This window comes from Abramis brama (genome assembly GCF_963993115.1).
Source record: "Abramis brama genome assembly, chromosome: 16".
Lineage (NCBI taxonomy): Eukaryota > Metazoa > Chordata > Actinopteri > Cypriniformes > Leuciscidae > Abramis > Abramis brama.
The window spans coordinates 15,881,149-15,896,280 of record NC_139978.1 but is presented as its reverse complement, the minus strand read 5'-3'; the positions used below and the strand labels follow the sequence as shown (position 1 = coordinate 15,896,280).

Genomic DNA, 15,132 nt, shown 5'->3' with positions numbered 1-15,132 from the left:
ATTCTAATATAAGCACATTTATTAGGGGGGAGGGGTGGTGAAAAATAACTTCCATTTTCAAATGCCTCACGGTACATTTTTTTAATTACATACAAATATAAATAGCCGAATGTACATTACAATGTTTTAGATGGCGAAAAACGCCTTAATTTATAGTGGTACAAGTATGGTGGCTTAGATCAAATGGCAGACTCCCTCTTTCTGACAGTAAATATCCTGAGACAAAACTCACAATAATACACACCATTAAAATCATCTGTCATCATAACAGTTACCATTTTACAATAATAATCACTGTGGAAGGAATAAAAAGCACATGATGACTCAGACAAATACTGCATGGAGGTTCAGAAAAGTATTTTTTGACCTCATGGGGAAACTACCTGATATGTTGAACAAAACAAATTACTTGCTAACAAGATTAAATAATCAGCAATTTGTTTGGTCTAACACTTGTAGAGCTGTGCTCTACACAGGCGTAGCTATGAAATTTAGCCTCCTGATAGCTGAAGGCTTGCCTGTTAGAACTTTAAAACAACAGATGGAATATGGCACTGGTTTATAAATAGACCTCATAATAACAAATTCCACTTCTATACCTGTTTGAGATAAGAACAGCAAGTACTTGAAATTCAAAGCAGTCAAAACTCATGACTGAAAAATGCTGATCAGACTGGAACGTTCCAATACCGATTACATAAAATGGACAGAGATATTTAAAAATTCCATTATATTAAAAAACAAAATAAAGAACAATACATATATCCAGGACTGAACCAAATATAGCACAGAAATCTGAACTGATACATCTTTTGTACAAAAAAAATTGTTTGGAGGGTTTTGAATAATGTACAATCATGCTTACTCTCTCATTGATTAAGTGTGTGTATATATACCCATTGCTTCCTCTGCTTTCTACTACACCACCATTTAAATACAATTTCCTGGTAATAACACATAAATCTCCTCTTAAAGATTAACAGAATTTGAAGAATAAAGTCCATCATCATTAGACTACACCATTCAGAATAGGAGCAGAATTATGTGCCTTTAAGTACAATATGTCTGCTCTTCTCTCCAGTTTGAAAGAAGATGACCAAACGCTTTGTCCACATACGTGTTGCAGTGCTTTTTTGTTTTTTTAAAGTGTGCGAATCCAGTTTCAGTCCGAACACATGAGTGCACCTGATACATGGTATCATTTTAGACTGGTGTTCATTTCCTCCCAGACACTAGGGGGTGCTGTGTAGTTTTTGGAGCAGTTTATCTTCTTGCAGTTTGAAGGGAACGATGACCGACATCTCAGCAATGAAGCGCTCACATGCCTGTCGGCTCACCTGCTTGCAAAATCGCAGGTCAATGCGGCAGATGCTTCCGCAGCGTTTGAAGTAACTCAGTGACTGATCAGTGACCCTGTTGCACACTAAAGAGAGAATTCAGAAAGAAGAGATCAGTAATCAGTGAGGGGGAATTAAGAGTTTTACAGCATTAGACTCCTAAGGTCCTAAGTAAACCAATGCAACTCCTGTGGTACACAGGTTTAACATTTAAGTAATTTTTTTGATAGGTCCCCACAGAGTAACTGTTATGCATTTTTCACTGAAATAGTGCTGGTGCCTGGGGATCTCACTCTGAACAGGCCCACAAATCTTATGAGCCAAATGACGTAACCTGCCCACATTGGGTGCTTCCTGAGTTGACAGCTTCACTAATTAAAATGAGATCATTTTTTGTGTCAGTGTAGCCAGACGGAGTTGTTGTTTTGGAAACTTTAAGTGATTGCTGCATTTTCTCGTCTGCTAGCTGCTAATGTTTTTGGTTCGAGACCAGTTCACACTGCAGACACCAGATTTCAACCAATGCGACAATCATCAGAGGTCAGTTGCATAAATATAACCATTATGTTAAGACTGTGTCTTAAGAACTAGTGCGAACATTTAGCAGTTAGGTAATCAGTCTTACTTTTCGTTATCAAATTAGACCAATCTACGTTTTTATGTAACTGACTTGAAAAAGATATGAACAGTCTTAAAGAAAAAAAATTATGACTAATTTGTAAGACTAGTCTTACCAGTTTATGCCCCATTACATCACTGCTAAGACATTCTACAACTGACAAATGCAGATTAAACATCTACAGTTGGTGAAAACATACGCCGGCCAACTGCAACAGACACCAACAGGGGTAACATACTGACCCAATCAAACGCAGTGAACATATCTTTTGGTGTTGGAGCAGTGTGAATTAGCCTTAAGAGAACAATAAGAAGCCAAATTATCTTTGGTGGAAACAACAGTTCAAGATCGGGCACTGGTCCAGCTCTGGCACCAGCACTGTGTTGGTGAAAAAGGGATATTAACTTGTGGTGAATATTAACCGTTTGAAAGCATTTGTTATAGTATTACAAATGGGATTTGTGACTAAATATTTAAACAGTGCAATTACCAGAAAGGTTGACATCGGTTAGGGAGTCTCTAGTGGTGGTCCCTGCAGCAGTCAGCAGGTTTACTGACTGGTCATTGATATGGTTGCAGTAACTCAAGTCCAGAAGGGAGAGTAGAGGCATATTTTTAATTATGAGACGCAGAGAGCAGTCCGTGATGTCCAAACCACCCAGACGCAGGTCAGTAACATTCCGTAGTTTGCTGCGTGTGTCCATCTGACCTGTTAGAGAAAGCCAAATTAGAGAATATGCCATCTGATTAAGTCACTGTATTGTATGCATTTGATTCTGTGTCATGGATATGCACATATCGATCTGAAGTGTTGTAGAATACCTGGCCTGTTGTCAGTTGGAGGAGACAGAAGGTCCCTCATCTGGGGGTCTTTGAGCCCCTCCACCCACTGCAGATCTAGAGTACGCAGTAGAGGACAGCTGGATGTGCAGAGAGCCGAAACGGCCACCCATGAACAGCCCGAAAGGAGGAGCACCCTCAGTCCTGTATCCAGACACACAAATAAAATAGTGATAAAGTAGTGATCACTAAATAGTGATAGCTGCACAGATTTGGATGACGTGGATCTACATACTTGCTCACATGAACACTGACCTGGTAGTCGGTTAATAAGCCAGCTTAATTGCTTCTTGGAGATGTTGGTCCAGCTCAAGTCCAAAGTGATGGGCTGTCTGCGAATTATCCCACTCAGCATGAGTGGTGTGATGGACTTACAGCGCTTCAAATCGATACGAGTCCACAATCTCTTGTCACAACACCTAAACAGATAAATAAAAATATGTTAATTAAAACCACAAATCCACAGCTCTAAAAGTGACCAACTATAAAATGTCATTGTAATAACTGTACATAGGACCTGTCCCAAAATGGTACTTCCAATTCTCATGGCCTTTGATTGCACATGTCTGTTAAGTCCATGAGATTGCAGGGCAGGGGTGTACAATCCTGCTGCTGAAGGGCCAATTTCCTGCAAAGTTTAGCTTCAGTCTGCTCCAAAACAGCTGCCTGGAGGTTTTTGGAAGTCCTGAAGGTCTTGAGTAGATGGTTGAGGTGCTTTTAATGAGGGTTGAAGGTAAACTCTGCAGGAAGGTGACCCTCTGTAAGAAGGAATGGACACCCCTGCTTGTAGGGTGTCCTATATGTCATTTCATGGTTGAGATGGGATTTTATAATGGTCTGCAACCCCAGTATTTCTCAACCCTGTTCCTAAAGGCACAACAACAGTACATATTTTGGATGTCTCCATTATGTGATTCATGCATTTGAGGTGCTTGGAGCTGATGAGCTGAAACAGGTGTTTGAATAGAAAGAGTTCTGTGTTCCAGGTGTTTGAATAGAAAGAGTTCCGAAAATGTGTTCTGTTGGTGTGCCACTAGGAATAGAGTTGGGAAACACTGTAAACTAAACTGTCCTTGCAACATTATGTCACCAAAGTGTAAACTAATTGAGAAAGACCGGAAGAGTTGAGGGTGACATTTGGGACAAGGCCAGAGATAAGAAGTCTCAAGTTTGAAGTGTGAAAAGATAAACCAGTCTTTAGGTTTTCTTACCAGCGATTCCATGTCCTGCACACGCGCATGCACACACAAAGTTCACGATGGCTCAAGTGACTGAAGATAGCCAACCACGCTTCTCTAGGAGCAATGTGATTACGCCCATCAGCTAGTGGTAGCCTATCAGGTGGAGGGCAGATTGGAGGTGGCCGGATCACATGCCGCTCCATCTGAACACACTTGGGAGGGGAACGTGCAGGAAGTGGTCTGACTGTAGGTGAACTGCGGTTCAAGCCAAGTGGTGTGATCTGAGGAGGGTAGAAGTGCCGCAGCTCCCAAGACGTCCCGTTCATCTCCCTTGCTCGTAAGTGTGGTCGCTCCCCTCCTCCCTCTCCGCCTGCTCCCCTTTCTACTCCTCCACCTCCTCCTCCTACATTCCCTGTAGTCCCGTTGCGTAAGCCTCTCTTTGGTTCCTCGTTCTCGCTGTCCTCGGGTTCACTCTTGAGGGGCTGCTGGTTCTCATTGGCCAGTGAATGCTCCGTGCGACGGATCTCCATGTTAAGCTGCTTGCTGAGTTCTGCGCTAAGCTGGCGGTTAGGGGGCTTGCGCCGGTGTCGCCTCGCCCGAGGACGTGGTGCCTTTTCTTGCGTCTCACTGCCTTCACTGCTCGGCCCTGCCCTTGGGGAGCTGCACCGCGATGCGTCACTCTCAAGCGATAAAGAATGGTTCTTTAGTGCAGGGCTGCTGTCCCTGCCTCGTTTGCCATTACTCTCATCCTCCTCTTCCTCATCATCTTCGTCTTTGTCTTCTTCTTGGTCTTCTTCTTTCTTTAGGGTGTTAAACTCTTTTAGGGATCTGAAAGGTGAATCTCTCTCCTCCCGTCTCTCTTCTTCAAGCACTTCCTCTTTTCTCACTGTGCTGTAGTCTTTCTTAAATGAACGGCGAGGCGGTTCTCGCTTCTCCTGCCTCTCTTCCTCCTCATCAGAGTTGTCTTCCTCCTCTTCGGTTCTCATGTGAGAGAGTTTGGGAATCAAAGGCTCTTCAGACCTCCAGGGTTTCTTCGGCTAAAAATGTGTCAACAAAGTTACTAAATGAAAAACTACAGCAGATTTGTTTATGCAAATAATGCTTGTCTGAGTAAATGTTACCTTCTTTTTAGAACTAGCCTCCTCTTCCTCTTCATCGTCGTCAAATAACTTCCTCTTCTTCCTCAAGAAGTTGGGAACTTCGGATCGTGGTCTTGGCAGGCCACTGGGGGTCAAGAGTGGGGGTAGACGTGAGGGTAGATCCTCATTCTTCAGCCTGGGAGTTTCCTCCCTCTCACTCTTCCTTTTGATGGATGCTGCACCGGTCAATGTCTGGTCCCCTTCCTCTCTACCGTCACGACCTGCTTTTTGCTCCCTCAGCAGGGACCCTGGCAGGTTGGATGCGTACTTAAAGCCTGGGCCCCGTTTTTGCTTGCAGGCCAAAGAGTGGCAAGAAAATACAAAAGACAACTTTATACCTTATGATTATTATAAACTGTTCAACAAGCATGAATTGGTATAATATATGACATTTCCTATTTAATTGCTAAAACATTTCAGAGTTTATATTAAGAGAAAGAGCTTGACAACCTGTCAGTAACTTAACGGAATTAAAATGATCACAACACGACTATTTGCATTTTATTTGCATCTAGATTTGGTTTGGCAGTTTGGCCTTGTCATTCTGAGTGACGCTTCATGCTTTTTGTAAGAAACTAAAACAGGAACTAAATATGTGAGGCAACAAGTTCAAAAAGTACTATGAAATTAATGAAAAGTTACAAAAACATATCACTGCATACCACAACTCATAATAAAGGACTTTGGTAAACACTCCAATATTCTTTTTAAATCTTTGCATCTCAATTTTTAGAGTACCAAACCACTGTACTGCTGTTCCCCAAATACTCACTTTTCCAGTTTTCCCAGCATAATTGCATTTTGGACATTCCCAGCAGTTAGGAAGCTCATCATTTACTACCCCGGCTGCATCCTTCACCTGTTTAGGCAAGAGACCGAACTTAGAGCAGAAGAGATGTCGAAGAACGTTTATGAAGACACACTTTAGCCAAGTAATGTGAATACATTACACCCCCACACACTAAAGGGGAACTAAAGAGTGTTAAAAACAGAGCCACCCACTAACATGCACTTCAGTCTAATCTCTTCCTTCCCTTTGTGCCCACGCAAAACAAGAGAGCACAGTATACACTGCAATCCATTTACTTTAGAACAGTTCTTAAGTCAGTGGTTAGGTTAGGGTTCGGCAGTCTGACCTTGAGGCAGTTTGGGTGGACAATCTCGTTGCAGATAGAGCACTCCATGAGCATGGCGTTAAATTTTTCATCTTCATCATCAAGTGTGTCTTCTTTACCGGCTTCACCACACACCACACACACTGCTGTGTGCGGCAACACAGGCTGTGGAATCACATGCCAACACATTAACATCCAGAATATCAACATTTTTGAAAAATTGTGGTTAAAAAAATAAAAAATAATAAAAATAACACACGCCTATTTGGGTAAACACATTTTAAGGTGATGGTTAATAAAATTAAACTGACTATTCAACTGAATTACAGTTAACTTAATTTGGTTGTAAAGTTCAGGCATATCTTCTGGATCTCAGTTTGATGAGATCAACTACATCTACATCTGCCAGTTCCTCATACATTTGTTCTATGAAGTAAGTGTTTAATTTCAATGAAATTAAGATAAACAGCGCTGAGGTCTGGCTAAAGTAGATTCCTCACAAAGACTGTTCCTACATCATATTGAGTCTAAAAATGGGTGTCTCTCAAGGAAAAAATTCTGAAACGGGGGTTGTGATTTAATGTATTACATTTGGTTCATGAATCATCTCAGTGTTGGTTTGAATTGAGTTTCTTACCGCTATACATTGTCTCATAATGCAAGACTGTTTCATTCGACCAGGTCCTCCGAACTTCTTCATGTCCTTACAGAAGTGACACTCTCCACATTCCGTCCGCACACATGCCTCGCACTTCCGGCATCGTGTGCGCCTGCGGCGAGCGCCAGAGGAGGTGCGATTGGATGGGAGCTTGACCGCTGTAGCAGTGGATGAAGATGTGGTTGCTGCTGGAGTTGTTGCTGTTGATGCAGCCATTTTAGGCTTGGGTCTGTTGGGTAGCCGTTGCTAATGGAAAAAAAGAATGAAAATTAAACTATAAAGTTAAAATAGAAGACAGCCATGTAGAAGAACTGCTTCCCATCAAACACTAAAATAGGGTCCAGCTCTAGTCCAAAGGCTAATTTGAGGCCTAAAACAGAAGAATCTCCTACATGCTTTTAAAAGTACAATCTGACAATTTTGATGATACTTTTATTTAGTTAATTGTTTTACATTTGCATTTCAAACTTGCCATTTTAAGTGTACTAGACACCTGGGAACAGGGCTGAAATTGGTTCAGAATTTTGTTATGAGCTGGTTCTATATGAGGTTTGATAGTAAACACCTAATTTTAGTAAACATATGGTCTCCTATATACCATTTGCTTGGCAAAAATATATATATTAAAAATGGCACAGGCACCTGGTTCAAATGTGATTAGCTTACTGGTAGAAATACGTGTTGAGTATCACAGGTGCTCTTCTGTCAATTACTTCATTCTGCACATTATACAGCTCTCCACTGTTTCAAAGCTCTTTCCAGTCCCTCTTGTTTACCCACCCACCATCCCTGTATGAATCTACTGCACTATGCGCTGCTTCAAATCAAAATAATCCATGTTCATATCCTTTATTCTTCCATCCTTGAGATTTCCAACATTTGAAAGCTATTGTTTATCATCACTTCTTACTCGACTGTGCATCTCTGTTGAATTGCATATGCAGCTCAGCTATTGAAATATAACCCATTTAAAAACTTAATTATGCTGCTTTGTTATTTGGATCACTGTGATTGCTCTCTAATGTAGTAATAAGCAGCAGAAATGGTGGATTCCAGAAAATGTGTTCTGGTTACAGAGGAGATCGTGTTTAATAGTACTCTGGACACGTAATAATATTTAAAATACTACCTAGCTGCAAATACAGAAAGTGAAGGTCAGGACTCTGGTCTAGCATTACTGTATATTAATCTCTGACTCACTGAGCCATTGTACAATCGCTACTATTTCGATAAATGAAATGGCCAACAAAGCCAAATCAAGATAAAAATGTATTTCCAGATAGCCCTGTATAACATATAGCATATAACATACTGAAACCTAGCATTAGGTCGACATTTACATTTTCTTAGGAGAGTAAATTACGTTGCATAGTAATGTGATTTAATCTTAATTTACATTACATTTAGCAGATGCTTTTATCCAAAGTGACTAACGATCCAATTACAGATTTAGCAAAGGGTTTCTGCAGTGTTTTTTTAAAGGAGAAAAAGGATTTTCACTGGTACCCGGTGCTACAGATGCATATGTGTGAGAACAATTTGTTCTTTATTACGTCAAGCTTGCATTTTTCTTTCCCACTGTACAGCATCTTGCTTAACATTACTATGTCTGATATTAGCATCATCATCATCCTCTCTAAAATAATCCTAATATCAGCTTTCTCCATTACACAGTGTCACTGTCTTGCCTCCTCAGCTCAGATAATAAATACATTACAACACAAGCACAAAACTGCAGTGCAGTACTGGAAGTCTGTCCTTCTGCAATGTAACCATGGCAACACAGTGGTTCTTGCTGACTGGTGGAGTGAAGGAATACTTCTATTCAACATTTAATTGGCTCAGAAGGGGGAAGTGGTTGACGATTGGGTTTAACGTCCTTTTTTTATGATTTCGTTTCCAATTGCATTTCATCTGAGATATTTCCTCTGAGATATTTCCTCTGAGGGACTAAACAGAAGCACTGTAAAACTGAAATACAGTCAAGATCAATGGTGTTATACATCTTAATGAGATGTTTAGCAAATACCGCCGTAGAGGTATTCCTGCCTTTGCAAAACCCTGTTTTCTTCCATCCGACACCATTTCCTTCACACCAAAACAACTAGAACACAACAATTCCCTGGCACTATGTTTCATCACAACAGATTCAGGGAACTGCAGAGCGGGACAGACTGCAGACTATAAGAATGCTTACTATAGAGCACAACAGTGTTTTTGTGCTTCGGAGTGATACATCACAGCTGTGACCTCTATTCCTGCTGTCCGAGTGTGGAACCCAATATGAAAGATAGTCATTTCAAAAAGAATGCTCTATCGTAAGCAGTATTCATCAGCTGTCCAATGGATACACATGTATGAGGACCTAAGACGTAATCTCTACCTCAAACAAATGACTGTTTGGACTGTTGAAGCTGATCCTAGATTAAACACCAGCTCATTCAGATGTTCTCCAGTTACTCTTCCATTATACGTTGCAACATCAATAGATGTGAACTTTAGATCCATCTACATAGATACCTCTGAGTCCAGCAAAATACATGAATAAACAAATAGCACAGACTGTACTTTCTGAGGAGCCTCATTCCTTTTATTGTCTTCTGAAGGCTGGTCGTAATATTCCACCAATCAATAGTCTTCAATCTATGATCTGCAATTGGGTATTGAAGGAATCATTCTGTCACAATGGTCTACACCTAAGGGCATAATGTTTCCTCCTCAAGGCTCTTCATTCCTGTCAGCATGCAATTCACCTAGACATGTTTTATCCAAACTAAGTCCACCTATAATTATTCTCCATTCTGGAAAATCCACTTGCATCATCTGTTGCGGTGGCATTCAAGCCCTCATGGGAAGATCCCATTTATGAGTTTGGAAATAATAATTACACTGTGATTACATTCAAGTGATTTTATTTAATATATGTGCTGCCACAAAGAATGATAGGAAATGAAGTTTGGTCACACAATGTGACTAGAATGCATCACAAACAAACACGCTATTCACCAAAAACACTCATTGATGTTGTAGATGAGATCAACCACACATCATCCCATGTACACACCAATGGAAGCGTAATGACAGTGTGTGTGTGAATATGTTTATTGGCATGGGTGAGAGTTTATGTGTAATTCTTGGAAATTTATAATGCCCATGCCATGACACAAGTCAAAGGACCCAATGAGTCATAAGGTCTCATTGCAACCAGTGATCTTGCAGAAGAGAGAAAACTACCGCCTCTGCACAATAGTGATGACCAAGTCAATGAAAACATGTTGAACTTTGTTGAGGTGCTCTGTGGAAGAAACAAATATTTGAAGATCAAAGCACTGTGCAATTTGTGTAAATCAGTCTAATCTATTCAAGCTTTAAGGTGCGTACCGTTTTTTAGCCAAATTTCTAAGAAATTCAGTCATTTCAAGAGGAATCCATTTGATCAGGAATTTCGTATGAGGCCGAAAGATCTCCCCATGGGTTCAAGTTGGTCTGGTGGATTCACTATGATAACCGACAGAAAGTTGCTAGGTTTGAAAGCGACTTTTGAGTGAAATGTACATCACTTCACTAATAGACCGTTTTTCGTCCATGAAATTTCGCCTAACTAATATGACCGCACCTTTAGACCAAAAAGAGTCTTAGCAAATGTATCATTTGACTTATAGACTACCCAAGATGAACCCAGACAGGGGGCCCAAGAGCAGCCAGGCCTCCCCCTCCCTCTATTGTCCCCCCAAAAACACACACTTTGCTCCTCCCCTCCCCCAGTCTTCAACAGCCAAAGAAACTGTTTTAAAGATTCAAGACCCAGTTATACATCACAACAGGGATTAAGAGATTTGAAATGCACACATTGTTAGTGAGCACACATGGCCTACTTGGTTCAGTGATATCCATATATGTGGATGCTACCTCACACCAAAATATGCATATGTCTATGTGTTCTATATGACTGTTATCTATTCTGATTATGACTATATGACTGTTGCACAAATCAGCAAGTTATGTTCACCTATGTGTACCTAATTCTTTTTTAACCTTTCAAATAGGTGCAAAAGAAAAACAGTTTCCTAGTCTAGATTTTGTCTGCACTTAAAAACAACAAACCAAGCATGATGTTCCATTTCCTAGAAAACAGTTTAAGCAGCAATGCATCATGGGAAGGGAACTTAAGGGCAACACATGTCCAGTCATGCTGCTGCTTAGAGGAACTTTAGTCTTCCTTTAATACAGGTTTCACTCCCTAAAAACCCTACACATGTGTGAAAGTCAGAGTACATCACAACCCAAAAAGTCTACTATCTACAACATTTCAGGTCTCCCAACCAAACAAACGAGACAAACCAGTAAAAACCACATCCAAACACAAAGGTAAAGTAATTTGCTTTTTAAAATAACATGCTTTTTTCCTTAAAGCAAGTCTTTCTGAAGGAAGCATGCATGTGTCAAACCAATCAAAACTGATAGCTGAAGCTCAATGGAGACAAACAATAAGACAGTGACTCAGTGGTGATACCACTCTTCTCTATTGTATGTTTTCTTTCCTGTCGCACGGAAACCTCTCCAGTCTTATTACTACACAGTCCTACACTGTCCTATTCCTAAGTGTTTCAGGGAAAGAGAAGAAAGATGGTAAGGAAGGTGAAGAAAGTAGAAGGAAGTGGAGAAAAAAACATGCCTTGTTTCAAATGTGGGCATGGTGCTACGAGGAAGGGAACCTGAGAAGGCAGCTAATTGTTTGTGTGTATGTGGAGAAAGAGAGAGAGAGAGAGAGAGAGAGTGTGCTGACCTGTTCGGCTGTGTCCGAGTCGTAATCCTCATCGTCGGCGCTCAGTGACATGGCCATGGCTGCCTGATCTCATAGCCAGCCAGACAAACAGAAAATAGACATGGCTACCACAACCCCCCCCCAATCACAGTCGCCCTCCGTCTCCTCACCCGATTTCCTTTCTCTATTCCTCTTCCTCTAACCTTCCCCAATGTCTCGCTCCTGTTTCTCTCCCTCTCTTTTCCTGTCTGGAACAAGCAGCTGCACAGGCACACACCAGCCTGCTATCTCATGCATATGCACCAGAAAAAGAAGACGGGGGAGAGAGGGCCCCGACTCAGCCAATCACAGACCTCCTGGCGTCCAGTTACAGGCTTGCCTACAAAGAGCACACATTGTACTGTGTGGGTCTGGGTGGGAGATTGAGAGGGGGAGGGGCGGCACTGCTGCACACAAAAGGACTACTGACATTACCATGCGAGAGCAAGGTCTCGCTCTGCGAGTGATTCAGAGGGTCTGATGTTGTCTTCCTCTTACAAATACAGGAAGTTATCGGTTAACTTGGGTTTGATTGCTTCGGTCTAATGTGTTGCTGTGTTGCTTGCCTTTCTGCAACCATCAGTGCACGAAAGTCTTACACAGCAGTGAAACATGGTGGGGTGCTCATTTGAATGACAATGGTCAAATGCATCACATTTAAGGGCCTCTATTTCATTTAGGAAATCTCAAATAAGTCTAATTTAAGGAAGTGGGATTTGTTTGGATCAGTGCACGCAACCCATTCTGCTGAATGGCAGATGTTGATGTTAAAATGGTAGATGTTGTTTGAACTAAAATACAACTTGTATTCATCAAATGTTAAGACTGAACACACCAGAATAACCTGTTCAACATCTTACATCTATTCAGAAATTCTTAAAGATGAAAAACAATAAGATGTCACACAGATAATTGTCGTAATTATTTGTATTTTTAAAAGTCAATGGTGTTTGTATTCACTTTTATTTATAGTTTTCATTATTTTAGTACCTCAAGTTAAACTAAATGAAAATGAGAAATGTTGCCTTGGCAACTAGTTGAAAATTTTTTTTCATTTATATTTTATTTTATTTAACATTTATTTTAAGTAACAGAAATGTTTTAATGGTTTTAGTTAATTATAATAACCCTGAACCAAATTCCAATTACGCAACAACATTTGTTTTCTTATTCTGTGTATTTTAATCAACACCTTAATTAGAATACTTGAATTCCGCCCTCCAAACTAAAATTCTAAAGACTGAATGGATGAATCATTTGAAAATAAATAGGGTTAAATATGGTATCATACAAACTCAAAAATGTTCAATTATAAATACAAGATTTATTGGCTAAAACAATGCTTCATTATTTTTGCATACTACATTTTAGACGTTTTATAATATTTTTTTCCATAATTGTATCTCCAAACCAGTTAAGCGCAAACCCCACTTCGCAATATATCAGGATGTGCTACCAAAGCTATACTAAAGTTGAAGTTAGGCTGTAGGTGATGCTCCAGAAGGAAACACGATGCATTAAGAGCCAGGGGGTGAACACTTTTGAACAGGATGAAGATGTACAAATTTGACTTATTCTGTTTAAATATATATATTTTTTCATTTAGTACTTCATTTAGTAACAGAAGATACGTACATGTTTCCCGGAAGACAAATTAAGTACAATTTACCTTCAATCTTCAAATTCAAAAAGTTTTCACCCCCCGGCTCTTAATGCATCGTGTTTCCTTCTGGAGCATCAGTGAATGTTTGAAACTTTTTTAATAGTTGTGTGTTTGAGTCCCTCAATTGTCCTCAGTGTGAAAAGATGGATCTCATCTCGCATTTTGTATGACCCCTCTTATTTTGTTAAAATAATTAACATTCTGCAAGATGTATGCACGACTAGAGGCCTACTAGCAATAGCTATTCAAATATATTTCCAGTCAGTCGTTTCTAACAGCTGAAGTAAACATTCAAATTTCAGAAATGAAAGAACGCAGTCAAATTAAAAAAAAAACGGCCTAAATTTCATTTTGATGAAGGCAATATGCTACTGCATAATATTTTGTTAAATAAAGCTAATAAAAGGATCCTTCAGTGACAGTATTGTTATCTTAAACATATCACATCATCAGCCGGCAGGTCTGTAATCCTTGTGACACGCATATGCATTTTTCTGCATGTTATACAATAACCAAAAACTACATAATGGTGCAAAAAGACGGGGACTTTGAGCGCGTAATCGTTCGGGCGGCGCGCGCCGGTATACAAGACGTATCCGTGGGCGGCGGCTCTTGTTAGGTGTCCTATTCCCGCTAAAGTATCGGCCAGCGAAATGATCAGGGGGGCCAGGCATCCCATCACATTTACTTTCATAAACTGACTGCACTAACCTGTCTTTCTTGATAAAGAACATTTTGACAGACTGATTTAGTAGGCCTACTTCTCCTGACCTCATGACATTACTGGTGGTACCCAGATTTCCCCCCCACATTTTCAGCCAGTCTCACTTCCAACTTTACTTTTAACTTCAACTGTTCTCGGAACAGCCTCAACTCTGCTTGGTTCTGTTCACTAGCTGGGGTGGGACTTGCCATTTTATTGGGCCACTCTGCTGTCTGTCACTGACTGTGCTGAAATAATTCATAACAATCGGACTAAACCATTTTTGTGGAGGGGAGATGACTTTATTAAATTTATGTACCTGAAAATTTTGATTTTTTCAGTGGTATCTAAAAATTTTAACCACTGGCCAGTGAACGTGAAAGTAACAGAAGTTCCTAAAATACATAATTAGGCCTTTTTAAAATGTGAAAATAACTGAAGGAAATATCTATTTGCTAAACGAATTAAGCTGACTAATTTGATTCATATTCTTTTGGTTACTCTACCCAAAGTTTTTAAAAATTACAAATGCAATGAATTTACAGATATCAGCACTCAGTATCGGCAAGTACCAAAGATGAAAGTATCGGTATTGGACTTCTGGAAAAAGGGGTATCGGTGCATCTTATGATGGTCTTACTACAAATACCACAGTGGTTATAATGCCAAATTGTACATTTTAAAAGCAGATAAGACATACAACCTCATTTTAGTATCTTACACACAACAGCAAGTAGTAAAGCTGCTATATTTTGCTGTGTACTTCATAATCAAAAGTTGAGGAAGAGAGATTACCTTAATTATTCATCATACAGATTCCTAATGCCATGTTCAGATTCTGCACCTGTTAGAAAAACAAAATAGACATTGGGTATAAGAAAGAAATCTAATAAGGGTGTATATATATATATACACATTTCATCTTGGGACACTCATTTCAAGTGGCTAGAGGGATTTTGAGCCATTCCTCTTCCAGATCAGTGGCCAGGTCACGATGTGGTGCTGGTGAAGGAAAACATTTTCTGAATTGCTCCTTCAAAACACCTCCAAGTGTTTCAATAATATTCAGATCT

At 40.1% G+C, this 15,132-nt stretch overlaps 1 protein-coding gene across 5 annotated transcripts; it reads right to left on the bottom strand.

Annotated features, from left to right (window-relative positions):
- Positions 1-66: 66 nt before the first annotated feature.
- On the bottom strand, positions 67-14,992 carry kdm2ba (lysine (K)-specific demethylase 2Ba). 5 transcript variants are annotated; one of them, XM_084086574.1, is made up of 10 exons: positions 14,855-14,992; positions 6,869-7,135; positions 6,253-6,396; positions 5,889-5,975; positions 5,099-5,446; positions 4,008-5,014; positions 3,052-3,215; positions 2,779-2,940; positions 2,447-2,665; positions 67-1,423 (listed from the first exon to the last, which is right to left on the bottom strand). In XM_084086574.1, the coding sequence occupies exons 2-10, from the start codon at positions 7,103-7,105 to the stop codon at positions 1,233-1,235; spliced, it is 2,559 nt and encodes an 852-aa protein (XP_083942700.1). In that variant the 5' UTR covers positions 7,106-7,135; positions 14,855-14,992; the 3' UTR covers positions 67-1,232. The 5 variants fall into 5 exon arrangements, with proteins under 5 accessions (XP_083942700.1, XP_083942701.1, XP_083942697.1 ...); XM_084086575.1 differs by having other exon boundaries at positions 5,099-5,407; XM_084086571.1 differs by lacking the exon at positions 14,855-14,992 and adding an exon at positions 11,676-12,079.
- Between the last annotated feature and the right edge of the window lie 140 nt (positions 14,993-15,132).